The sequence below is a fragment of the Accipiter gentilis genome, chromosome 5 (assembly GCF_929443795.1).
Source record: "Accipiter gentilis chromosome 5, bAccGen1.1, whole genome shotgun sequence".
Taxonomy (NCBI): Eukaryota; Metazoa; Chordata; class Aves; order Accipitriformes; family Accipitridae; genus Astur; species Astur gentilis.
Window position 1 is genome coordinate 19,525,122 of NC_064884.1, and position 27,187 is coordinate 19,552,308.

General features: G+C 47.1%; 1 protein-coding gene across 1 annotated transcript in view; it reads left to right on the forward strand.

Moving 5' to 3' along the window:
* Nucleotides 1-12,894: 12,894 nt before the first annotated feature.
* SPRED2 (sprouty related EVH1 domain containing 2) overlaps nt 12,895-27,187 on the forward strand; it is a 65,971-nt gene continuing 51,678 nt past the window's right edge. Inside the window, exon 1 of the mRNA XM_049801003.1 lies at nt 12,895-13,087. Within this exon, the coding sequence (XP_049656960.1) occupies nt 13,041-13,087 (47 nt within the window). The 5' untranslated portion in view covers nt 12,895-13,040. The remainder of the gene's footprint in view (nt 13,088-27,187) is intronic.

The following is a 27,187-nucleotide window of genomic DNA, read 5'->3' on the forward strand; positions in this document are numbered from 1 at the left end:
TTGTGCCTCCCTGCCATGCAGTGCATGGGCAAACACAGAGTGAGCAACAAAGCTCTGCTCCTTAGGGGCAAAACAAACCCTCAGGTGCCTCATTTTTATTCCATCTTAACTTCCACATAAGTGAGTCAGTATTATCCAGGCCACTTCACTCATGAATTTCAGGAGCGTCTAAAATGCTCAATGCAGATACAGTCTTTGCAGGAGTGTGTGAAGCAGGCAGGGTAAGGGGAATCTGTTCATATTTAATCTTCTTTCTAACTCTGTCACACTTACTGCGTGGCTTTGGCAAGTCCATTTGCTCCCAGGGCTCAGTTTCCCTGACTCCAAAGCAGAAACAAGCTTTATCACCACAGCAAGCTGCTGTGCCTGCTTACAGGGACACCCTCCTGAAAACAGCACATTAACCACTGCACTGTAGTGCAACAGAATTTCTTGTCCTCTATTTCAGCATTTACAGAATATTTAAAGGTTTTAATGGTCTAAACCTGCCTAACGCATGTGTCTCTTTTGGGATGTTACTCTGCTTGCAAGGGCAGCCAAGCTTTGAGAAAAACAGCTTCTTCCCTCCCCCCCTTTCCCCTTTTCACTTTTTTTTTTTTTTTTTTTAAATCTTCCTCTGTGGGTTTCCGGCGGTTCCTTACAGCCCCACAACAGACAGCTGTGCTCACTGTGCCTGTATGTGTATCTGACTTTTCCTCCCCAGGAGATTTGCCTAGAAGATAAGCACAAGCTTGCGGAAATCCTGTGACACCGACCTTAGGGCAGCTTTTCATAGTGGGGATCCCAGTGATATTTTGTCCTTCCGGAGGTCCCACTGATGGACAAATCCATGCATTTCGTACTCCCTGAAAATCCAAAGTACAGCTTTGGGTGCCTTACACTGTCTCCCCAAACACACAAGGCTCCACTGCTGCTCTGTGGTTTCACTGTGGCCAAGCTTACTTTCAGTTTCACGTGGTGGAGGGGAACGTGGCTTCTGGGTTTCAGCTAGGGAATCCTGCATTGTGGTCCTGCACGTTGCACCCTAAAGACACTGAGAATGATCCCTCTGTGGGGGATCAACAGTGAATTTACCCCTTGAGATCTGGGAGAGCAGGGGTATAAATGCACTGAAATTATGAGGGGCTTAGCTGGATGATGACTCTGATGGGAAAAAGGAGCAGTGAAGGGAGGAAGAGTTGGGGAGGGTGGTGACATGGGTCAGGCATGTGTCTCCTGCACAGCAGAGTCCTGTCTTGTTGGCGTGGAATAAGGTGAGTTCATTGCAGATTAAGAAGGGCTTGCTGGCAGAAAAAACATATCCAGAAAAAAATAAATCAGGACAAAACAATATTCCAAAGATGATTGTTAGGATGCCAAGATGGTCCCAAGCCTTTCAGAGAGAAGCAGGGTGCAGACCCTGCGGTTTGACTGAGGTTATAGGGGAATTCAGGGGCACTTGAAGGCAGGCAGCCAGGTTTCAACCTTTCCAAGGGAGCCACCTTAGTGCCTGAAATAGCTGCCTTATCCTTAACATCATGACAAAACTTCCCAAGACTGACTCTACAATATTGCTAACAAAGACATACAAATACACATAAAAAGACAAAGCAAGGCTCTCCTTTTGCTGAAGCTGGCACTGCATACGACATATCAGACTTTTCCAGCTCCACTCCAACCAAAGGGGTATACGCATGCATTTTTTTTCCTAGTTTAGAAAACCAAAAAATATTTCTTGGGCTTTTGTTTCAAAAATCACTATACTGTGACATTTTTCAGCAAAATATTTCAATTAGGTTTTTATTGTTCTTTTTTTTTTCAGTGAGATGGATTTAATATCTGGTTCCATGGGCTCAGCAAGTGAGTAAATCAGAATTTATAGGAAACTGGGAAGTCCCAAGTGGACCTACCTGGGTACAGAGCAAAGATTTAAGATTTATTCAAGGACATGGAAGTAAAAAGAACAGCAACATTTCCTTTGGGAGGAGCAGCTCTTGTATTCATGGCTTTCAGTTTAAACAGAAATGTCTTCCCTCAGCAATTTCACATTGCAGCCAACTTGGGACATGTAGTACAACTGGAAGAGAACAGGGAGGGGAATCCCTAGGACTCAATGACAATGTCAAGTAATTCCAGAGACTCTCCTACAGGAAACAAAAGTCAGAAGAGGAAAAGGAAAAAGGCCAACAACACCTTCCAGTTCAAAACTCTCTGTAAACCATTGTTTTGCAGATGAAAATGTCAAGGGAGACAGTGTCTTCTGGTGGTGAATATTCCCATATATCCTTTTCCTTGTGAGCTTGGCTAGCACATTTGTGTCGAGCCCAGTAACCCCACAGGCAGCTGAATAACATTTACTGCGATGTCTAGACACAGGAGAGCACTGCGCCTCCTAAATTAGCCCAGGATACTCTCCAGCCGCGCACTCTAGGAGGGGGATTGCCAATATCTGATACTTGAAACGGATTGCGAAATCTTTCCCCCCCGCAGTGAGTTACTAGTAAAGACTACTGTTGAATAGAGGCAGAAGAGGATGTCTCAGTCCGGCTGGAGTTTGGGGGTCCCTCTGTATACCCACAGGCTGATGGAGCCAATGGCTCTCTGCAGCTACCTGTGGCTCCTGGGAGCCATGGAGGCGGAGAATGAATTTGGCATCAACCCCATATGAACCTAGAAAGGAGGACTCTGGTTCTGCAGGGGTGCACAGCCTGTGGCAAGGTTTCCATGGCTGCATACCTTCAAGGAGCTATGTTAAAGGCCAGCTGCTGGTCTCACCATGGTATATATATCCAAAATAAAGGTGCCAGAGGTATTACTCCTCGTCTATACCACCATACTGGAGAGGAAAAATTTTCTCCAATAGTCTTAAGAGAAAGACACCTAGAGCTAAACAAATAATTCTTTACACTGAGTATGACCAGTCCTTCTCAGCCTGCAAACCACTAAGCAAAATCTTCACACCATGGGGAACCACCAGACCCTGACCCCTGAGCCTGAAAACCATAGGGGGGAGGAGGAGCTGGGAGACAGAAGGGGAGAGTTACCCCATCCCTGAGCTCTGCAGCTCCCTGGGTCGCACTGGGTACCTGGCCACAGGGGTTCCTGCACAGGCTCACATCCTCCAGGCAGTCGGCCACCCCCAATTCAGTGCTGGGCTCAATTTTCGCAGTTGCACACGTCTTCAAACCAGTGGGAATTAGAGGCTTTATGATCTGACTTCCATGATTCAGAAGCTTGCAATTTTGCGGGATGTGGGTGCTTCCCTCGCGTGGGACGTCTGAAAGGCCAAGCCTTGCTCATCTTCGAAATTACATATAGTGTTTGGATATCTTTCATGTCACAGTGCAATTTCCAGGATGAATGCATATGCTGCACCCCTTTATGGTAAGTGTGTTTTAATTTAGGCCTCTGTGATGTAAGACCCTGAAAAGTGCATTTAGAACTGAAAAGGCAGATGGTCCTCAACACTAAAGGCACAAATATGATACCGCAAAACATTTTCTGAAGGGCGTGCCTTCTTCAAACACACCTTCATTAGATTAAAATTCAGAAGAGAGACGGCATATGTCTTACAGTCATTATTAAAAAAAAAAAAAAAAAAGTCAGGGGAAGCATTATAACTAAGAATCTAAGTTTAATTCTTTATCCAAGTTACATGTTGGCACAAGTGCAAAGGAAAGGGCTCTTGTTTAGGCAGCAAAAAGTATTTGTAGGTGAAAACACTTGTTTGGAGGGTGAAAAATGTGTTTCATCTATAGAGAGTTATTTTCAAACTTGGGAATTGGGGCATAAAGAATTTTCCTAGGGTGGAAATGCACACTGGAGCACTTTTACTCTGGCCCCACTGGGTGAACGATTACAACCATGTTCAGTTTGATGGGGCAGCTTCACAGCAGCACTTCATTTTAATCAATGCTGATATAAACCATGAGAATAAGCAGTGTGGTATTTAGGCTTGAAGCATTTAACTTTACTCCAAAATTCTCCGAAGTTTGGAGTAATTCTGGTATGTCTCACAAACATGTTAGAATTTATTTCTGTCATTTCTGATAGCAAATTACAAGGGAACAGAGGGGCTTAGTGGTTTAAATACCAGTTACAGCCAAGCAATTAGACATACGTAAATAAGCATTGGGAATTAAGCTCAAGTAGATGTTGTTTTCCTGTCCTAGATGACTCCCAAGTGTTCCTGAGTCCGAGTTCTCCCCCTGACACCTGGGTATCTCCTCAGGCTGTGATTTCTTCAGCTGTAAGGGACGACAAAAGCTCTTCTCTGTCCTTAGAAATGACTGTGAAGGATACTAATGAAAAATTAGTATATAAGACCAGACATGATTACACAAATGCACTAACTATATCAAAAGTCACAATATATCATTTATTACCTGGGTGATTATCTTTTTTCAAGATCTCATATTCCTCAGTGATTATCTGCCCTGATACTTGGAAAATGAATATGAGAAAATACTGTATAATGAATTGCCATTGTTAAAAGGTCAAAGCCCCTTTTAGGGTAAAGTAAGTTACTGCAAAGCTTCCATCGCTTTCTGGTATAGTGGATTTTATGGTCAAGTAAAGCTCTGGCTGTGATTTTGGTGGCAGCTTTATAGTAGTGGCACAAAGTCCTTTCCACTGTTAGTATTCTTCAGAAAGCAGAAGGCAGCAGGCTCTGGTGCCCTTTCTCAAAGGGTGCCTTGCTCATCCCATTACTAGCAGAGGTAAAGTCTACCTGCAGAGGGTATAGAGTTGACCTTGACTTGCTACAGCAAGGTGAAAATCACTTCTGCTTTGCACCCTCCCAAGATTTTAAAGCAAGACAGCTGTCCATCTTTCTTTCAAGATGACAAAGACTTATCACGGTTTGCCTGTGACCCCGAGAGAGAAGGGCCCAAAATTTGGACTGCCATCTCCCAGGCCTTTGATCAAGTCTTGTAGGAGCTTTCATGTTTGTTACTTCCTTAGACTTAGAAATGTCAAAGAGAAGACCCGAATCTCTTTAGAGCTGAGCAGGAACAAATTTATAAGCAGCTTTTCAATGTCACAATTATCCAGAGCATTTTAGGCAGTAATAAATTAAATACTGGTAGTGTGACAATGGCTCTGGTACAAGGAGCAGCAGTCATATGCAAGGTAATGTATACAGGCCATGTCGTTAGGGTAATTCTGTCACCCCTCGATGAGTTTTGGACTACATTGTATGGGAGGAACGGATCTGGTGGGAGAGATGCAGAAAGCGAAAAATAAAGGAAGAGCCCAGACTCTGTGATAGGTCTGATGAAGACAAAACTGATGGCATTAAAAAAAATATCATCAGTCACCAAAAATTTTTCTTCATAAGCTGTCTAGCTCCCTGTTTAAAAAAAAAAAAAAAAAAAAAAAAAAAAGTGGTAAAATGCTTAAAATACCAGATAGTGCTGCCGAGTTGGGCGTGTATAAGAAGCTAGATGTCTGGCTACAGTTGAGGATCTCGTTCCTTGTTCCCCCAGAAATTTAGGGCAATTGAAAACCTTTCTGGAGCGAGGCCCATAATTTTGCAGAGATTCATGCCCACATTGAACATGTGTGACCCTGAAGATGTGCGTGGTCCTAGCATACATGTGAGTTCCCCACATCGTCAATGGGACCTCTCCAATGTGTGAAATCGAGAGGCAGGAATTTGCCATATGCCACTGAAGGTATGTAATGGCTATTTAAAATAAAATATCTCTTCTGGATGGCCTGATCCTGCTGCCACTGCCTTCAGTGGGGCTGAATCAGGCAGTTATCATCAGAGCCATGTAACGACTCCCTACAAACAACCCCTCCAGCCATACTTTGTAAAGCTGCAGTCAAACAATTAGCTCATGTTAAAAGTACATGCAGGAGGGGATGAAACTCTCAAACACAGCTTTCAGCACATCCATTTAAGTGTAAATGCTGGGGTTTATAGACTCAAAGAGAATAACTGAATCAAAGGCAAATGTTTACCTGCCATGGATCTAGGAGGTTTCCTTCACAGTCCCTGCAACCTAAGTCAAGTACTCCTGACTATGGAAACGAAGCTTATTTTCCAGAATGTCTTCCATTTGCTGTTTTCCAGCACTTTCTAAATAATTCTTCTTTGTCACAATAAATCTTAAATTAACCCCCACTCCTCCCCGCTTGAAATTTTAGCACGATGGTATTAGCTGTAGAATGAACAAAAAAAGCCCTTCAAGCTGCCACTTCAGTATGCCCCATATCTTGGATTGTTTTTACTTTTGGCTTTTAAGGTCAGAACATGCACCCCCTTTTTTTTTTCGCTAAGAGACTGGAGAGGCTCCTATCTAAAACAAGGGAGTTTTGTGAGCAGGCTGTGAGCTCTGGGGAGGCAAGCCCATGCTTTTAGCTTTGCAGGCATGAAGTTCTCATAACCTGGGCTTGCATTTCAGGGCCTTGTTAAGCCCGGTAGCAAATGCTGCTGGAGATGCGGCTGGCAGTAAGCACGTGAAAAGGCCTTGTACCCAGTTTCTGCAAATGGCAGTGTCTGTTAATAACCACGCACAGAACAGAGCTGTGCATCTTCATTCCCTTCTAGACAGAGCTGGAATACATACTGGATTGTATGTACGGTCCCAAAAGATTTGTGTGGGGTGACTAATTACTTCTCTCCTTAGAAGTGGGCGGGGAAGCATAATATGTTTGTGATTACAAGGACATAAAAGGAGCATATGATTATTTTCCATGGGAATCCTTGGGAACAGCAATGCAAACGTCTTTGAGGATGGCTGTCTAAACTCTTGCTCTCTGCAGGACCATTAAACCCTCCTCCCAGCTTCTTCATCGCGTGCTGCAATTTATCCCTGATAAAGCTATCCAGTGGTGCGTGGGGTTAACCATGAACTTTCTTTAGCTCCAACTCTCCACTTCTGAGTCCTTCCAGGACACTCATAAGCCATGTGCTATATTTGCCTAGCTGGAGTTGTTATGAGGACATTGACACAAGGGGAAATATCTGCCTGGAGAAGAGGGTGGACTGCTACCCTTTGAAATTAAATATTGTAGAGCATCTGTAAAGAACTGCGTGGGTCAGTGTCACTGAGCAGCCCTGAAGCCGAGGGCTTGGTTAAGGAGGATACAGGCAGGGTACATACAACACTTGTTCCACTCGTTTCTCCTGCGTACCATATGCCACTAAACGCATGACCCAGCCATGTCCTCATTTCCATATTTCAAAAGCTTAATTTAACTCCAGAAGTCTTTCCTGATCAATACAGGTATTGATCAGGACCTGGGGGTTTCTGCCACGGCTGGGCCTGGGACTGGGTAAACCCACAATTATAACTGTTCAGATACTGAACTAGGACCCTCCACTCACAGCAACACACTAGGTGAGAAAAGCAGGTCAAGCCACAAAAACTGGTTTTGCCAAAGTAAGTAGTCAACAGTTCATCCTGAGGCCGACCAAAGAGCTTTGCAATAAAGGAGATACAGGTTTTCAGAAGGGATGGTCTCCCATTAACTGTGTGAGAAAGGGAGGAACACTGTTCATCGAGTGAAGTTTGGGTATCAGAAGGTGACTTTCTTAAAATACACTTAATGGTTCAAACCTAATTCAAATAATCCCCAAGGAGGGGAGGAAAAGGTGTGCACAGCTCTAGTGTTTTTCCCAGATCCATCCACTTTTGTGGTCCCTGAAGTAAAAACAGATTATTTGGCATCTGTTTATTCATCTCCCATGAGGCCCTGGAAACCGCTGTATCAAAAATGCAGAAACCTCTCAAGGGTGGAAAAGCATCTTGAGAGGAGAGCAACCCTTCCCTCATGCCAAAAGTAGCCCAGCTTTAGGACTAAACCTGAGGTTGCCAGTGCATCTGTGACACTGGCAGAGTTTGTGCACTCTTATTTTGTGATCCAATGGGCCAGGGTGTGCTCTGAGCCGGGAATGCACAGAAGCAAAGCACTGCTGGGGAACCGATGGTGATATGTGAAGGTTTTGTAGCAGTTTTTCCTTCCAAGCATTCAGCAAAAAAAGGTATGCAAGAAGTTCAAGAAGTAGCTCTGCACCCATCTCTTGTTGAGTCCATGCTGGGAACTCAACTCTAGCAGGACTCCTCAAAAATGTCATCCTGCATCACTATGTCTGAAGGAATCGTCCACACCAATGTTGCTGTCTCAATAAACCTGCTAATGCCACCCTGTCACCAAGGTGAAATTCGGGGGGGGGGGGGGGGGTGGGTGGATGGAAGTCTGAAGCGCTGAACTCAAGATCAGAGCATTTTCCTGCTGTCTGCACCACAAAGACAATGTGTCATGTGCTTGTGAGATTACAATTTAGGTTTGTTATCATCCCTTTATATCAAAAGGAAGTTATGCACACAAAGGAAACACCAAACCATCATGTCAGGAGGGCTACAAATCACATACTGCTGAATATTAAGAGGACAGCAGAGTGCCCAGTAGAAAAGCAAGGGTTTGGAAAAGCCCCCTTTTCCTCACAATCCCCTCATTTCAATAAACCTTGCTTTTATTTTGGGAGAGGGTGAAAGAGAGCACATAGTTTCATGAATACAGCCACGAATGAAATCAGGTTTGTCCCATACATGTGACTCATGGCTGACTGCTTGCACTGGTCAATGCCTTCCCAGCCATCAGGACACTGCTGTTGCCTGTGGTGTCCAGAAAGGGCTGAGCTCCTGCTCTACCTCTGCTTTCAGCGGAAAGCACTGAGCTGCTCCTCTAAACAGCCATTTACTTTTTTTGTACTGCTGAGCACTGGGTTATTTTGGAGATCTCTACTCTCCTTCCCCATTCCTCCCTTACTCTTCTTCCCCCTGGCCGGCAGCCCCAGCATCTCAAAGTTGTACAAAGGCGCACGCATGCAGTAGCAAAGAGATTGCATGAGCTTTATTGCCATTTTCTGTCCTAGTAAAACACATGGTTACAAAAACCAAGAAATGGAGAAAACAGTGGGATAGTCAGATCTTGGGCAAAGCGGTCTATCTGGCAGCAAGGGTTCCTTTCTGCTTTCCTGCTCTCATCTTACTGCCCTTCAGAAGGACATCCTGGGAAGACTGTGAAGTGAGGAGTCTTCCACTGCCTCTTCCCCTGGCAGGTGCCCTAAATCCTCCCAACAATTCTCCAAACTGCATGCTGAAATCCCAGTCCTGCTGAAAAAAAAGCCTTAGTATTTCCAAACTCTGTGACCTCCCAAAATGCGTCAACTCTGAAAGCTTTCAAGCTGACTGCAAATGTTGCAGATCGTTTCTGTAGCTCTTAAATTCTGAGCGATTATAATGGGGGAAAACACAGATGTAATCACTGCTTTTAAAATATGATTGCTGCTCAAAAGAATTATCGGGGAGGGGGGTAATTGTCTGGAGGATGGCATGATTCAGGAATGCTGACTTCCACTCCTCACTCATTCAAAGTCACCAAGTGAGTCAGTGGAAAAGTCATTGAAACTAGCACAGTCAACAAGGTACTGACATTCATATTTAGGTTCCTAAATCAACAGCGTGGAAGATTTCAGCTCAAAGGTACGGGTTTTAAAAGCAAGAGCAGGTGAAGGTAGGAGGCTACGTTGCAAGCCTGCAGTAAATGTCATCCTAAACTCTGTCACTTCAAATTCCAGTGCTTCTCACCCCAAATAAGTGCTAGCTAAAGGTGTAACAGCACTTGGAGAAGTCCATTTTCAGTCCAAGGAGAAACAAGGTCCATACACCAGGTTCTCTGCAATGGCTAAAGTATTATGCTACAAAATAAACGTTCCTTTTGAATATAAAATGCAGAATAGTCATAGCATGCAAACTGGTAGTATGCAGAAGCTGCTGTCTTGAAGTTCTGCCACCAATGGCTAATTAATTCTAGGCATCGTAACAATCACATCACAGGGAAGTGCTATTCTGTGTGTAAGCAGAAGCTTTGTATATAAACAGTACAATGCACAAACAGAAAGTGCACCTCTGAGAGCCTTTTCATTCAGAAAAGTCAGTCATCTTGAAAGCGCTACTCACAAGAACCAGCAGTATAACCTAAATATTAGAAAAATAAAATTCAATATTTATTGGTATGAAAGTAATAGCAAGAGGGTTGTGCAGTGAGAGAAAGTGTTCAAAAAATAAATAGCTTAGCTTCCAAATTAGCAGGACAGTGAAAGCAGAGATCAAATATGAGATCTCACAAATCCACAGGAAATGACTCAAGAAATTAGATCGAGTAAAACTTCAGCTTCCAAGCCTCAGACACGTTTGCTTCTCACCATTAGGGCAAATATACGCATACACAAGTACATAAAAATACACCCAGATCATACAGTCAAGCTCCCAGGCATTAATCAGGCAGTGATTAATACCCAGTCCTCCTCAGAGGTATATGCATTACAATGGCCTTTTAATTACATGATTGCACCCTGGGTTTTTCACGTGGCCATAACTCTCCCCTTATTCTAGTTCTGTAGTAGCCAACTGCTGAATGCCATGCTCCCCACTTCATGTGCATCGATGCTCCTGCTGACCACGGAAATTTTTGGCATGGAAGATTTTAAGGATGTTAGACGTCTGTGCAATCTCAGCATTGTTTGGGGGAAAAAAACTCCCGACACAGGATGGGTGGAAGTGTGTCAAATCATTACATCTGGTCTTTTATGGTACAGCAGCTGAAGACGTTCCTGCCATTTCCTTGCCCCCAACCGCTTACTCCTGCCCTGACACTTCCTTTCGCTGCCAGCTCAGCTTTGCCAAGATGTTTATCATGCCATTCTGCAAGCTGGATCCTTGAATAACTTTCCAAAATAAAGAGGTATTGGGGGTATTATTATCTGGGACCATTTAGCAGATCCAGCAGTGTAACTCCCCGGGGGGGGGGGGGGGGGGATGCATGCATTAGCACAGCCAAGGGGGTGTCAAACTGTGCTTTGCAGAGGAATGAATGGGTGGGAAAGGGATGGGGAGAAAGGCAGCACTGCCACCTGAATGAGCATGCCACAGGCTGCCAAGGGAGGGAAGCGGACTTGTGCTCTCACACATTATCTGGTGTTACAGCCAAACCTCTAGCAATGACAAGTACGTTACTATAATACTGTAATGCCACCAAAGCTGCAGATTCTGATATCGTCTCCAAAGGACATGCTCGTTCTCCCTGGGGGCAACCTCCCATAAAGAAGACCTCAAAGCTTTCATCAGCTCTTGCCTCTATCGCATTACTAGCAGTCCACAGATTTTTCTCCAAGTTTCCACTTCTGTTCCTGAAAAGAAAATTTACAGCACTCAGAAACTGAAACCCAACAGAGCAGAAATACAATTTCCACCCCAAAATCTGAATGTCTTTTCAAGACTAAATCCCATAGTCTAGACTTGAAAGATAAATCGGTAAGTGGCTTCCTTAGGAATCACAACCATACGGGGTCTGAATATCCCTACGCAGTGAGAGCAGAGATGGGACATCTCCCTACTCGTAATGGGAAAGAGATGCTGCAGCTGAGGAGCCTGGGGAGGCCAGAAGGGCAAGGTGATGTGCTTGGGTGGGACAGACAGATTTCTTCTCCCAGGATTGCCCAGTCACAGAGGACCTGATGGAGAAAGCAAATCCAACACTCACTGCTAGTTATTCAACTTCATGGGCCAAACTTTCTTTTCAGAAATCAGCTCCTGTCACCCCCTCCTCTGTGGACCAAGCAAGTTTCCAGGGCAGATGTCAGACTGTAGCTGTGGCCACAGCACAAGCTGGGAGAGTTTTTACTGTTACTGCACTGTTCATTGTAGCAAAAAACATTTACACTGACCTACAAAAAAAAGCTGTGTGATGCCACCAGCATGCCTGCACTCACCCCCTAGCGTTGCCGAGCGTGGCTCCAGGGGTTGATTTGAGCTCTTGTAGAAGGCAAGATGGGGCGGGAGGAACGCAAGCAAGGGTGGTGAGAAAAGCCCAGCTGTACAGGCAGAGGAGCCCTGTCACCTCAGGACTCGGCTCTGTGGGGGCAAAGGTGCCTCCCTGAGCTCTTCTTCTACCAAGAGGCTGTTAAAACCCTCGCTGCGCACACGGCGTTGTGCTAATCGCCTACGGGGCCGTAAATCCTTGCTGAGGGCCTTGTCGGCCATGACAAGGAGCTGTGCCGAGCCACGCTGGCTTGGGCCGAACCGAAAAGCCGGGCTAGGTTGGGTCGGGCTGAACCCAGATGAGCTGGGCAAGGTCAGGCTGAGGCGAGCTAGGCTTGGCAGGACTGAGATGGGCTAGATCGGGCTGAGCCGGGCCTTACTAGGTCAGGCTGAAGAGGACGGAGCGGGGCTGGGTGAGGCTGAACCCAGCCGAGACAAGCTGAGGGGAGCCGAGAGCCGAGCCAGACCCAGCCGAATCGAGCCGGACCGAGCCGAGCCGAGCCGAGCGGCGGCGGCAGCGGGCGGGGCGTGGGGGCTGCGGCGCGGGGGGCGGCGCCGGCGGGCGGAGGCGAGCGCGGCGGCGGCGGCCGCACCCCGGGCGCTGCGCCGCGGGGGCTCGGTGGGCCGGGCCGGGGCGGGCCGCGGCCGTCGCGGGGGAGGCGCCTCGGGCAGGCGCGTCTCCTCCTTCTTCGCCGCCGCCGCGGCTCCCTCCCTCCCGGGTCCGGCGCTGCCCTGCCCGCTCCCGGCGGCCGCGGCCGCTCGGCAGCGCCGCCGCTTCCTGCCGGGGCTCCCCCCCACCCCCCTCCCTCCCCGCTCCGCCGCCACCCGCGGCGCCCCGCCATGGCGTGAGCGCGGCCATGGGGCTGGCCCGGCGCCGCCGCCTGCCCCCGGGCGCTGCGCTGCTCCCCCGGGCCCGGACCCCGCGCCGCCGCCGCCGCCGCCGCGCCCCGCCGCGCCCCCGCGGCGCGCTGACCGCCGCCTCTCCTCCTCCTCCTCCTCCTCCTCCGCCCCCGGCCGCCGCCGCCGCCGCCCGGCGACGAGCGCGGCCGTAGCCCCCCCCCCCCCCCGCCGCCTCCCCTTTCCCCCCCTCCCCCCCCGCTGCCGCCCGCGCTCCCGCGCCGTCGGGCCCGGCGCGGCCGCCAGCCCCGGCCCGCCGCGGCGCGGCCTGCCCCGCCATGTGAAGCGCAGGAAGATGCGGAGGCGCAGCCCGGCCGCCCGCGGCGAGGGATGAGCCTAGACGGGGAGAAGATGACCGAGGAAGCCTACCCTGACGAGTGAGCGGGGCCGGGCGGGGGCGGCGGGCGGGGGCCACCCTTTGTTGCCCCGGCGGGAGCCGGTGCGGATCCCTCACACCCCCCCCCCCAACGCGCGCACACACACGGACGCGGACCGCGGTCGGACAGAGGGACACGGACACGCGCGTACGTGTGCGCGCTGCCCGCCCGCGCATCCGCCATTTCGCGCTCCCCCCCCCGGGCCGCGCTCATTTGCATACCGCCTTTTCATTCATAAAAACCCCCGGGAGGCGCGGGGCCGGCGGGGTGCGGGGGGGGAACCCCCGGACACCCCCGGCCGCCACCTCTCCCCGCCCCCGCTGGGGGGGGGCTGGGTCGGGGCGCCCGGCGGGGGAGGCCTGCGGCGGAAGCGGGGGGGAGGGGGGGCGGTGCGGCGGTGCGCTCCTTTTCCCCCTCCCTGCACCCCCGACGTTACCGGGGGGGGGGGGGGAGAATCGGGAAGCGGGGAGGGGGGGCACGTCACGGATCCCCGCCCCGGCCGCCGCCGTTTTGTGAATAGGAGGGCGGCCGTCGCCGCCGTCACATGACGCCGCATTCATAAACCCGGTCACCGGCGGCCTCCCCATTCACCGCCACCCCCTCCCCCACCGTACCCCTCCCCTCGGGGGGCTGCGGGTGCCTGCTGCACCCACCCCCCGCAAAGGCATCCCCGGCAACCTCCCCACAGATAAACCCCCCCGCCCCCGAGAGGCCGCACCAAGGCTTTCAAAATGCCTGACAGTGCTCTTTTCCTTTTTTACATTTTTCTTCCCCAAAATAAAAGTTAAAGGTATTACAGGAAAGGCTTTTACAAGCCGGGCTGGCCCAAACATTGTTCCTGGCTATCTCTTTCTGGGTTTTGACAGTCAAGAGAAATGACTCACTTGCGTGCAGGACTGGTTTCATGCCAAGCGCCATAGGATGTACCGTGCTTTAAAATGACTTCTCTCAGGGCTTATAAAGCAGCGTCAAAATTGTGCAACTTTTCGGCTCGGTTTTTGGAGTCTGAAAAAGTCATAATTGGCGGCATGTGCTGCTCTTATACCTTTGTAACGTCAAACTTATTTTAAGGCGATTTACTGGAGAAATGTGAGCAGAGAAGGAAATGGCTTCTGCCTGCAATGTGTGTGTTAAGAGGAATTGTTATTTTGGCACTTCTTAATGAAGAGACTATAAATACGTGTTTATATGTAGCTTCTGAAATTGTGGTTATTTTGAAGTTGGTATGGTTTTTCCAACAACAAAAAAAAAAAGAAAAAAAAAAAAGGTTGTGTTTCTCACTCGCAGATTGCCATGACCTAGCAGGCTGGAAAAATGCAGCCAACTTGTTTCCAGTAAAAACCCTCCGGTTCTTGGTTTGGTTTTTTTGGTTTCATTTCTCAAATTGGACAAGAAGAGGAGAGGTGGGTCCCTGTCTCTGGGTTTGAGCGCGCAGGGGCAGACCTAACTCGATTCAGTAGATGAAAGCTGGTGTTCGCCAATCTTCATCTTGCAGGAAGATGTTGCTCTGAACATGTTTCCCTGCAGGGCTTGGTGCAGAGGTGAGTGTCAGTGTAAAACAGCAAGCTTTTGGCTCTGATGGTTGGTTTTGAGGTTTTGGGGGTTTTTTTCCCTTAATTGTAGGCTGCAGTTTGTTTTGGAGTCAATTCTTCCTCCACGTGCTACTGCACTGCCATGCTGAGGGAGACTTCAGATAATGGGTTTCGTGTATGTCCTACCTGGGCTAGGGAGGGAAGTTCTTGGGCCACGCCACCTCTTCCTGGGGTCACTGGTCAAGTCAGCAACATTGTGCTTCGGTCCCTTGGTAGATGGGGAGCGCTGGTTGCTACGGGGAGCTGGTGCTCAGCCCACTTCCCAGGCCAGTGTTAGCTGTCTTCTCAGTGGCTGGATGTATTGGCTTTCAGGGTAACTGATGCACCATGGTCCTTACCCCGGTGCACATCCCAAGCAGCTGTTTTGGAGGCTGCATTTGGGCTCGTCGCAGTTTAGTCCAGGCCTTCGCCTTGCAGGGCATGGTGAGGTGTTTTAGGTAAGCCATGGTTTCCTCTGTAAGCTCTTTGCTTCCAGCCTTGCATTGATTGATAGCGTCGCTGAAGCTGGTGACTCATGGGTTGTTTTTCATTTTAGTGGTGGGTGAAGTGATTTGATTATTTTTTTTTTCCCTCCCCCCTCAATATATATGGTGTTAAAAGAAGTAAGGACAGGGTCTCCTGATAAGTTTTCTTAAGCTGTCAGAACAATGGTAGTATAGTGTGCTATTTGCCCTAGATATCTGGCTTTAATTTGCATAGCTATTCTCGTTTCACGGAGTGCACTGTGAGCAAATGTTAACAGCCAGATTACAAAAAAAGGACCACTGTCAGGATAGGATGCATTTTAAAATAACCCTCTTCAACTAAATTATGAGGGATTTCCCCCCTGTTTAGTTTTGTGTGTTTGTTTTTTTTTTTTTAATTCCTTGAGAACAGCTCGGTAAGATTTTGAGTTTTGAAACAATTTATAAAACCGAGGAGGGGAAAAAAAAATGGGGCTTAGGATGCTGGAAAGTCATTGGTCCCTTCAGGACTGCACCATTTCAGATCGATACTTAGAGGTCAATTTGTCATTGCAAAGCGAGCGCCTCTTTCTGCTTCCCAGCCTTTATTTCTGCTTCCCTCCTTCCGCCCCCCCATTGCTGCTGCGCTTCTCCTTTGCACGTTGCAGGGCGGGGGGGAAACAGGGACGCCCGGTAATAAATCAAGAGGCACAAAGCTGCGGCACTAAGCGTAAGCAGTGGGAGAGTTTTGGGTAGCGCTGCCTGCACCCGGGAGAGGGGCAGCTGCCTGCGGCGAGCCTTGGTGACCCTCTTCGTGGCCAGCAGCTCCCAGGTGGGCTGCTGGCGTCTTTCCGCTTGTAAGTAGGAGGATGGAGCTGAACCCATAAAGCGATTCAGTTATGCCCGGGGGCTGCCGCCTGCTCGTTCCGATGCACGGTTCCAAGAAAGTCACAGGAAGTAATTAAATGGAAAAGGTCAGAGAACGAGGAAGTGTTGGTCTGCAGCCTTTCGCTGCTTGGGATGGAGCCGCGACGCCTTGGCCGAGCCAGGCAGCGGCTGCATCCCCGGGGTGTCCCCGACGCTCAGCAAACACGCGCTTGATTTATTCCAGCGAGCCCGGAGCGCACGTGCCAAGTGTTCACAAGCGGGACTGGTCTCCCGGAGGTTTTTAATGAGCTGGGTTAAGTGGGATATGTCTCAGGCGGTGTAGAGGGTTGCTGTGGCATTGTCCCGCACAGCAAAATACGGCGTGAGATCGTACCGATGCTTTGGGGTGATGCGTTTTTCCCAGTGCAGGGAAGGAAAATTAAAGTTGACTCACACTCCTTTGTCCTTTCACTGGTCCCAAAATCCTGCTTCCCTCCAGTGCTGAGCAGGGACCGGTGATGCTTGCTCTGAATACCGAGTCCATCAATATTGGAGTTTGCCCCTTACGCTGAAAAGATAACTTCTTTCTTCTTTTTTCTTTTTTTTTCTCTTCATTTTCACCATGCTTTTGCCCAATACTGATGATTTTTTTGTAGGTGTCATAAGCAGCTCATTCTGCTAGATTTGTTTGCTGCAAGTTTAAGCTGGGGAGGAAGGCATGGGACACACTGTATGTCATGACATTATTGCTCACAAATAGAACAGGAAATGAAGGATTGCCAAAATGTAACTGTTTATTTCTTGGCCTGAAAACATGCCTGTTTAAAATGTGACATGTAAGTAGCTGCTTTGTTCAGTTACTGGGAGAAGTTGCTGTTTATATGGGAATAATAGCTCTGTTGGATGAAGGAGGGGAAAAAAAGGGATTTACCCTTTCTACTTCTGTCTTGGAAATGCCTTGGAAAGGAGCTGTAGGTGGAAGGCATATGGAGAGGGTGTTTGGTCGGACAACTAGAAGGGAAACCTGTGGGAAGAGGGTTGCCACTAGCAGGAGGGAGCTGGACTTGAGTTTCTCAGCACGTTAGTCCATGCTATGGCCACAGGCAACCCTTGGATAACCCTGATTCTGTATTGAAGAGGAAAAACCTAAAGAACCCACCTTTGGGCCAGAAAGGTAGGTTTTTTGGCGAGGCTGTCCTTGGCAGGATGTGTGGTGGGATGGCGGCGGTGGGACGGTGTTCAAGCACGGTGCAGATGCTGCACCAGCAATGGGATCATCTTTGACCTGTTTTTGCAGCCTGGTCTTTATCTCGCTGGGGCGCACCCTTGAGCGTGGGTTAAAAGGTAGGCTTTATCTGCCTGTTTAATTAAATCCCAAGGCTGCAAACAAAAGTACATTGTGTGGCAAGGCTCGCTCTTAATGTGAACTCAGTTTGCTGGTAGCTGGATTTAAATCACAAAATTGTTTCCTGTTGGCCACCAAACCGCAGGGAGATGATTGTAATTGTCCCTCTTCTGGACCAGGCTGGAAAATAGGAGCTCAGGAATGAGGCGCAACTTAACTATTGGTTTCAATCCCTCCTTTTGCTTTCTTACACTCTCTGGCATGCTTGAGGAATCAATAAATTCCATTTCCTTCCCTACAGCAGAATAAGAATAAATGATCCTCCAGAGGTATTAAACCTGGGAGGGACGTGCTTGGAAAGTTTGAGTACCAAAAGGGTGCAGGCAGTCGGCCGCATCCTGACACAAGTGATGTTGCATGTTGATCCAGCCCATTGAATGGCAGCACCTTGTTTCTCCAGAAGTCGAGATCTCGTGGGTCATTGGCAAAGGTGCACCTCTTGCTTTCTCTGCTGTTAGGACCAACTTTGGCCATAGGAAATGCTCCCTACAACAAATTCATTGAAAAATGTGTTGTGTTTTGGGTTTTTTCCTTCCCCTTTTTTAATTGTAGAAGGTAATCCTTCTCGCAAGAGACATGCAGGAGTAGAGAGGGCTCAGAGATCAGTAAAACTAAAAGTACAGCTCTGGAGACCACATTTTTGATATATGCTCTGTTTGCTAAGTGGAGCATTTAATTTTTGGAGGACTTGCACTTCTGAAGCAGTGCAGAAATTTGAAAAGAAAGAAAATAAAAAAGGTCAGTTGACTAAAGAATGCACAAATAGACTGTGGAGTTGATTGACAGCAGATGCAAGCTGCAGCGGTCCCCATTTCTGTGGACTACCAAAAGCAAGTGAGAAGCTGTTGTCACATAAATAGATCCCAGCACTGGTAAGAGAGAGCTTCTCCAAGCGTGCCAGCAATCAGAGCAGTGCAGCATCTCCCAGCACCTTGCTTGCACTGACGCTTTCTTCCTACCTTGGCTGTGGGTAAACTCAGCTGATGGTTTCTAATGCTTTTTTTGTTTGTTTGTTTCTTACATATTGGCTTTCTGCCAAGATTTTGTGAGTTTTCTTTTCCTTCCTTCCCTTTTCCCTACCCGTGTTCCCCCCTTTCCTTGTCAAATTCCCTTTAATAATTTATTTTTCTGGTGCTTGCATAGTACTGAAAACCTGAAGCTGCAGAGAAACGCAGCTGGGCTGCACCGGCTGCCTTCATGGTGCCTTCCCTTTGTGCATAACTCTCACCTTCGGTTTTGCATCAGCTTTTTGGAGCAAAGGTTGGGTTTGCCTGCGTAGTTTCTCATGCTTCATTTCCTTGTATGGCAAGGCTGTCTGTCCGCTGGTCCCCTCTGCTTGGTGAGTCGAGGGTGCCAGGTTGCAGGTAAAATGGAGCCAGGGCGAGGGGGCGAGCCCTGCTAATGCAGCAAGAACAGCATAGCAATGCCCAAATATTGTGCTTCTGCCCGCTGGTGCGGTTGTTTTGGGGGTTTTTATCATATGGGTGTGACCATTGGTGTTGGTACCTGCAAATATCATAGCGATGCTCCTCACCTCTTTTCCTACTCCAGCTTGATGTCAAACAAGTGTTGTGTGGGCAGAGGAAGATCATCATCTTTAAGTCCAGGAGGATGTCTTCACTCCGTCATCTCTGTCCTTCCTTTAGCAAAGTCACCGGTGGTTCCTCCCTCCCCTGCCCCGTACCCATCGTACCCAGGGAAGCGGGCTTGCCCTGGCACCCGCTGGCCGGCCGTTTGGCACGGGAGACGTGGCTTTGCCTCTGGCTGAGGTTGGGAGCAGCTCTCCACGCAGAGCCAACGAGGGGCTGTTCCCTCCTTCTGGGTTTCTGCACTTTCCTGCCCGCTTTCTCCGTTTCGCTTCTTGTTTTGCGCTCTTTCGTTTCCTTTCTCCTGCACTCTTGGGTGGGTTGGTTTTTTTGCCTCTCGCTTATTTTATTTCTTCACATGTTGCTCTTGTCTGGAAGCAGGACTTCTGCCGTCACTGCAACTCCTGGTGCAAACCAAACTCTGCTGGCCATTATCTTCCTCCTAGCATCAGGGGAAGGTGGTCTCCCATAATGTGCACCTGCTGTAGCCATTGGAGCAAAACCCTGTCTGCTTCATGCAGTAGAAGTAGATGCTTCACCTTAAAAGTAAGCTGTGGTTTATCAAAAGCAACATTACAAAGTATTATTTCAAGGCTGTTAAAGACCTTTCTGCCAACAGCTAGCAGGTTCTACCTGTTGCAATAGGTCTAAATGAGATTAAACCCAAATTATTATTTTTGTCTCCAGTCGTCTTGTTCTTAGGCTCTCTGAATAACTTTCTTCTTTGACTTTCTTTGCTTGCAACTCACACTTCAAGGACTATGTTTTGGTGTTTTTTTTTGGGAGGGGGGGGGTCCCTCCCCTTTTTTCTCAACTCCTGCATGTGCTGTAATCAGAGGAGAGATCTTGAGTGTATCAGCTGAGCCCAATAGTTGACGGCTATTCCAGCTAGGAAGGAAACTTTTTACTGGCAGGCATGGGACAGAGGGGTTACAGGGCTTTCTAACAAAATTACTTGATTTCCCCAACTGTGGTGTTTTCAAAAGTGAAATTGTGGAGTTGCCCACCTCCACAAAGTACTTGGACTTTGGCAGCATTGCCTAGTGAGGAGAAAAGTGTTTCATGGCCTGAAGACTACCGTGGTGGTGGAGTTCCTTCCTTGCTAGCTAGTGCTTTTTGTCCAAGGTGCTACAGAAACTAGGCAAAATGCAAGCCAGAAATAGCATCTTTAGTGAACTACATAAACAATTAAATGGATTTTTTTGTTTGTTTGCAGGTGTATTAAATGGCCTTTCAAAAGTAACATTAGGTCTTGTTACCTGTGTACATCTCTCTCTGTAGCAACAAAAATGTATCTCTTGTTGAGAGCAACCACTTTCTGCACCCTACCCCACCCCTTTTTTTTTTTTAATAGGAATGTTGAGTTGGTCACTGTTACACCTCTGCTGTTCCTCTTTGTGAGACTCACACTGACGGCGCTGGGAGATGTGTTGTAAAACCTGATATGTCTTTTGATCTAACATATGGGAAACATGTCTGTTTGCTTGTAAGGACCTGCACTGCAAGGACAGGAGCATGTTCTGCACATGCACTCAAGTCCTGAGGAGGTCTGGAAACGCTTAGATTTTATTTTTTTTTAATTGCATTATACATATGTCCTGTTTGAATAGTCTCATTACTTGGTTTTTTGCTAGTTAAAAGTGGGTCTGAGGTCTAGGCAGCTTCTCTCCCTGTGCTGTACGTTAAAATGTTTAGCATTGCTTGCTTGTTTGGTGAGTAGTTAGGAGCAAGATTGGTTTCCTTTGCAATAGCTGAAATATACTGAAGGTGTTTGCACAGCAGTCAAAGTTTCAAAATGCTGAGGGAAATCATGAAGCTTCTTCCCTAAATACCAGAGCCTGTTGCAGCACCACGGTCTCACCTACCAGCTCCTTCCTTGTCCTCCCTTTGCCTGCAGAAAGACAACATTTCTTAAATGATGTGGTTTTATAGGAATTAAGTCCATGCTTAGGATTAGTCGATGCCACTAGCAGCAATTAGCATCTGAGCTAAAGCACATCTGTGTAATATTTTTTTTCCTTCTGAGTCTCTAGACCATTTATGCTTTTCATTTTTTTACTAATTTACATACTGGTGGTAGAATGCATTTTTACAGGAGGGAACATGAGGTGAAAGAAGGCTCTCCCATGGCCTTGTGTATATCTGTTTCTAGGTGGGGGGGTCCTCCCTTTAAATATGGGCAACACTCATTTTTCTGCAGCCGTAGCACCCTGAGTGGATCCCCAAGGTGAGGGGGATGCTGCCCAAAAAGATAGCCATCGTGCTTGCCTGTTCCATCACATGCTTGCGCTCGCTGAAAGCCGAGAACTCAGCTCACCTTTGCTCGCTGCATTTCTTCCACTGACGTGTCCAAACACTCCTGCCTGGGTTTTTAAGCACTTGGAAGGCAAGCTGGCTGTTTACGTGGGTTTGAGTGGAAAGGTATGCCCCCAAGCTGATATAAGGTTACTAACGCTTCAAGTTGCAGCATATAGGGAAGCATGTGCTTTGCCTTGAAGTTGGGACAAAATGAGGCAAGGGGGGTGTGAATAGCTGGGTTCGTGTCCCGGTAGCAAGCAGCAGCCCGGGCGGCTCGTCATGCGCATCCTTCTTCCCCGACAGGCCATCACCCTGCCTCTGGGCTGGGGTGCCAGGAGCATGGTTGTTCATGGGGTCCTTATAAGATCTCTTAGGGCTGAGAAGAGGAAAAAGTATCCAGGTGTTAATACTGGAGAGCTACTTTTTTTTGTTTTCAAAAAATCAAAGGGATGCTGTAAAGAGCTGCTGGAAGGCATCAGCAGAGCTGGCGAGTAGACTCGGCTGCTGCTGCAGGGCTTCTGGGGCTGGGGCTGCAGGCTATTTACAAACAGTCTGGTTCTTAAAAATTATGTAGAGATCTGAAAGTATCACCTTGACTCATTCAAAGCACATTCAGAGTTTTTTCAGCTGTTTAACTTAGTTCTTGTTCAATAGCACGTTTCCTCTAACTCTTGGACCTTTGCATCTCTCCATCGTTCACCCGTACTGCATGGGTAGGGCTGTGAGGACAGAAGTCCAGCAGCATGACGAGGAGATGAATGCCTAATTTTGTCTTAGATGCCCAATGCAGTGGGTCCTCACGGTGCCAGCAACCTGAGAAATTCACCCTCGTCTGCTGCCAGGTTGGCCGTTGAAGAGCTGCGTGCGTGGGAGAGCACGTTGCTAAAAGTGGGGGCTAGGCCTGCCTTCTACCACCTTCTCCATGGTTTTGGCAATGCAGCCACCTTATTTGATCACACTTCCTAAAACCCAAGGTGCCTGATTCCTTAGCACCGATTTATTTTACTTTTTATTTTAATTTTTTTTAACTTTTATTAAAACCCCCACTGCCTTGGTGGGGACGGAGAACCAGGGTACAGCTACCCTGTTAGACCGCAGCGTAAATCCCTGTATTTCAGAGCTTGTTACACTCCATGTATTTAAAGTATGTGTGTATAAATTACAGAAAAGCCACTGATACGTCAGTGGAGCATGCTTGTGCTTTTTTTTTTTTTTTAAATACTGGTGAAATTACAGCAAAAACTTTATCACTGGAGATTTACAGCACTGCCAACATAATTCATCCTTGACTGAAACTTGGCATGGGAGGTGTTAAGCTGGTTGCAGCCTGTCATTGCTTTACATGTTGTTACTGGATGTATGCAGTTTGGCTGTAAAGATAGAAAGGTTAGGAAATGGTATAGAATTTTGTAAAATAGTAATACCGATACTTGGCGTTGCTTGAATGACTTTATGTTTTTAAAAAGGCATCAGATGTTCAGATGAACTAGAGGAAGAACTTAGTGCAGAGATTGTTTTCTGTGTTTAAAAACAAGAATAGAAGGCTGCAGTACAATTAAAACACTAGAGCTGCTTAAGAGAAAAATTTCCTGTTTTTTTGTTTTTTTTTTTTTATTCTGCAAGTATTTAGCATGTCGGTATTGTAATACTGCATGAGAGCCCAGCTGAATGGCTGGAAAGTTATTGAGCAGTGCTGGAGATGAGCTGCTGCTTGTTGTCGGAAGGAACTGAAATGTAGAAAGTTAGCTAGCTTGGTTAAAAACAATAAATAAAATAAAAATTTAAAGAGGGAGTGTTAGGAAAGAGGGAGAAAGGGGACTAAATGCATTTTAAAGATGCAGTTAAAAACCCCAACAGCATTATGGGTTACGTAGACAAGGATAACCTGCAGATTTTTTTAGGGAAAAACACATCCAGAAGAACGGTAATTTTCCTGTATCTTGTCCACCTTAGTGACTTGGAGCTCAGTCCTGCTGAACCGTGGGACTTCTCGTGAAGCATCTATAGCTTCTCTGTACTTCTAAAGCACTGGATATAAATGTTGTAGACAGGCAGGCTGGAGGCATAGGAGAGCATGGTCTCACAAATGCAGTCAGGAAGTTCTAGAAATACCCTTTATAAACACTGTATCCTACAGGAAGAACCTTAGAGCCCAAATAAACCATTTCCCCCTATGCCTATGTATACATAAACTCTACTGGTTTGGAAGATCTTATCAGGTCAATGATGTGCCTCTTTACAGTAGCTCCTAAAACAAGTTGTATGATAAATATCAACTTTTTTGAGCTGTTTATCAGGTCTGTCTGTCCTTTATTAGTTATTAAAAAAGTCTGCATCTCCCTTGCCCTTACCCAGAAGTCATAAACCTTCCCAGGTCAGTTTGTCTGGATAAGTGACCATTTTTGGTTAAAAGCCTTCCAAACGCAGAGTTGCATGGCTTGGTGTGGATGGGCCGAGGCAGAAGGAAGGTGGGTGATATTATCTGTTTGACCTGATGTGCATGGTGGGGGGGTGTCTTCCCCCACCTAAAAGTTGTGCTTATACATATGTGGTACGTATAGAAATGATTAACAGACAGCAGATAAAGGGAAGGCAAAAGTAGGCTTATTTTGATGCCTTGGATTGAACTCCAAAAGAGTTTGTTGGTCCTGGGAATGCCATGGCCATCTTGCACGATGCTGGGCTGGATGATGTTAAAATATGTATGCTTGTGGTACAGTGATGTTTTTACACAACTTCTCTCCTGTGTTTGCATGTTAAAAATTTTCTTGCTTCTCTCCCAGTTTTATTATTAGGTCCCAGAAATGCTTGTGTACCCAGAGGCCAAGATCTAGCTGGGGTCTCCCAGTTTTGGGGTGTGGAGCTAGTGGTTGGTGCACCTGTTGACCTCAGCTGTGCTGATCCTCCCCCAGCGAGCAGTTAAGGAGCCCTTAGAAATCACAGCTTATGAATTAAAAAAAAAATTATGGCTTAATGAAGTCTGCCACCAACCACTCATTTGATTTGGTTCTGCATGCATGCCTTTAAACAAAATCCCTGAAATAAATTTCCAGGGCATGCAGAAAAGCCCCCACCCCAAATCCCCATAAGCAACAAAAAAGACTTCCCTAAAGTTAGCAGCTGCGTGGATTATTTTGGAAATGGTGATCATAAAGATCTATAAATTGAAACACAAAAAGCTCCATCTGAGGCATTTTTATCTTGGATGCGAGGGTTTGGCTATGGAGCACCCAAATTCTGTGGTGTTCAGTGCCCCTGCATCCATGTAGCTCTATATTCTCTTGTTCAGGAGAGCTCTAGGTGAACTGTGAACTGGGTTAATTTGTTGATATAATTCGCCGTTTTATACAACAGTAATTTAAAAATATTTCTGGCAGCTTTGTTGCTGGTGGGGGTGTTTGGGTGTGGGGTTTTTTTTTCCTCCTTCCCTTTACTATGTCTCTGAGGAAGTGTGGGCTACCTTTATCAGAATATTGGTGGAATAGCTTCCCCAACCTTTCATAAGGTTGAATAAAAAAACAAACATTCCTCTTTATGGGAAGGAAGGGATGGGGAAAGAAGGGTGTTTGTGTATGCTTTCCCATTCATGTTTTAAAAAGAAAATATATAAACTTCTGGAATCGGTGCCTCATAACTCATGCGATTATAGCAGTTGAGAGTCGGAAGCTTAATTTGCTTTCTCAGCGCTGACTTAAAAAAAACAAAACCAAAGGGGAATAGCAGTGAGCAGGAGAGCGTTTGCTGCTTTGGTTTTGCCTGTGTTGGACAAAACACACTACAAGTTCTGCAGTGATTGAAGCAATAAAATCACTAGGTGCTTTTGCAATTGAGTTCTCTTTGGATTACAAATGTATCTAAGGTTTGTGTGTTGATTTGGGGTAAGATGATACAGAGGAAAATGTGTCCTTTGTTCCAGCACTTGAATTTTGAGATTTCAGTAAAACACAACTTTTGTGCAAACTTTGCATCAAGAAAAACCAGCTAAATATTACTAGACTATTTCCCTCTTCTGCTTCCTCTCTGCTGCAGGAATAGGAGGAATAATTTTTCACAAGACCATTTACCAGGTTGTGGTTCTACGTGAGTCTGGTACCCTTCTGAAAACACTCAACTGCAAGTAGTACTTCACTATACATGCTTTAAGAAGGAAAAATTTGCTCAGATTTCTGTGCTTGGGGTATGAATGGTAGAGAAAGAAGTTAATTAGAAGTTAAAGAAAGCTTAAGACTGGTGGGACTAGAAATGAGCATCCTCAGTTGGACCCTCTCCAGATGATCATCCACCTTGGGTCACTGGTGGTGAGCCCTGGCTACCTACTCAGGGTATAGAAGTTTAAAGCAGCCAGGTGCTGCATTTGTCTAACCCCTGCCCTGTAAGCAAGGGTGGAAAACCCCAGCTGCTTTGCAAGAGGCTTCTGGATCTGTCGTCTCTGACCAGTTGCCTGTGCAACAGTTGAGACAATATATAACATATGCTGTTTGTTTCAATTAATGTTATAAAGGACTCAATGGAATTCCAGGGATCTAGCTGAAAACTGCTACTGGTGGTTGCAGGGAACATGCCTCTGCTGAAAGAGGTTGTCTCTTCAGATGGTTAATGTTAGCTGGCCTTCAGCTGTAAACCGAGAATCAAAGAGAGATGCTTCACATCCTCTCTCATCTTTTTATGAAAGTGACAGTCCAAATATTAGGATGCATTAAAAAATACTTGGTAAATAGCTACCAACATTGTTTTTGAGTACAGTTAGTACTGGATTTTTTTGCAGTGTATATGGAAGTAAACATCCCTGCGTGTAATAGGAGCAGTAGGGAGAGAAGGGAAGGATGGGGTGGCAGAGAAATTTGTTGACTTAATTGGTGATGGGTCAGCAGAAAAAATACTTATGTTTTTTGTACTGATTCATTCCAGTTTGTGGTTTTATAAACTGCCACGACATGAACGTGGGCCAGTTGGGTCACCCCTTCATACAAGGGGCACAGGAAGGTGGTGACTGTATTCTTCTTAGACCAGTAGAACTGAGTCTTCTTCGTGTCTGCAGACAGTGTCTTTCACTGTCAGATGGTGTGCATCTTCCTTGGCTTATTGTTCAGAGCTGTGTTTCTAATCAGGTACAGAGCACCTAGCTTCTTTTCTCACCCATTAAGCCTAGCATCATGTCTTTACTTTCTGGATTCTGGCAGAGTGCAGATGCCCAGCAGCGTGGCAGGGTAGCAGGGGATGTGCTTTTGGCTTCAGCCCCAACCGCTAGTTGAAGTGTGCGTGCCGAAAGTTCATCCTCATTGCCTTGCTCGCTCCACGTCGCCCAGATACATGAAGCCAGTGCAGCTTCAGGTGACTCGGAGGTACAACAACAGCAGTTGTATGCGTTTGCTTGGCAGTGCTGAGTTGCTGCGATGTTTGCAGAGGAAAACACGATTCTGCTTTCTTCTGTGAAGTGGTGGGGAGCACAAGGTCACACTGAGCCCCTCTTTGCAAAATAGCCTGAGAGGGAGGGATGCTCTGGGTTTTGCAAGTTCTTTAATTGAAAGAGGCTCCCAACAACTAGTACCCAACCACTCTTTTAAGCTGTTGTTTTCTTAAGTGGAAGGAGTAAATGCTCAGCCTCTTTCCTGTACGTCTGCATGTGACTTGTCAGCAAGAAACTCCTGCTGTTCCCTGAACTTCTGAGTAAAACTAGCTCCTCAGGATAGAAAAGGGAAACTCCTTGAGTGCACTCTCCAGCATCAAAATGCACCATATAAAAGCATGTTTGTACGCTTTGTCACGCGAAGGAATTCCTGGCTGTACCCAGCCTTAAGTAAATAGCCAGGGAGGGGTGACTGAAGCATGACGGATGTCTGTGGTTGGCGAGGAAAGGTGTGCAGCGTGGAAGTCCACGGTGCAAAGCAAATGATTAAGGGAACTGTGCT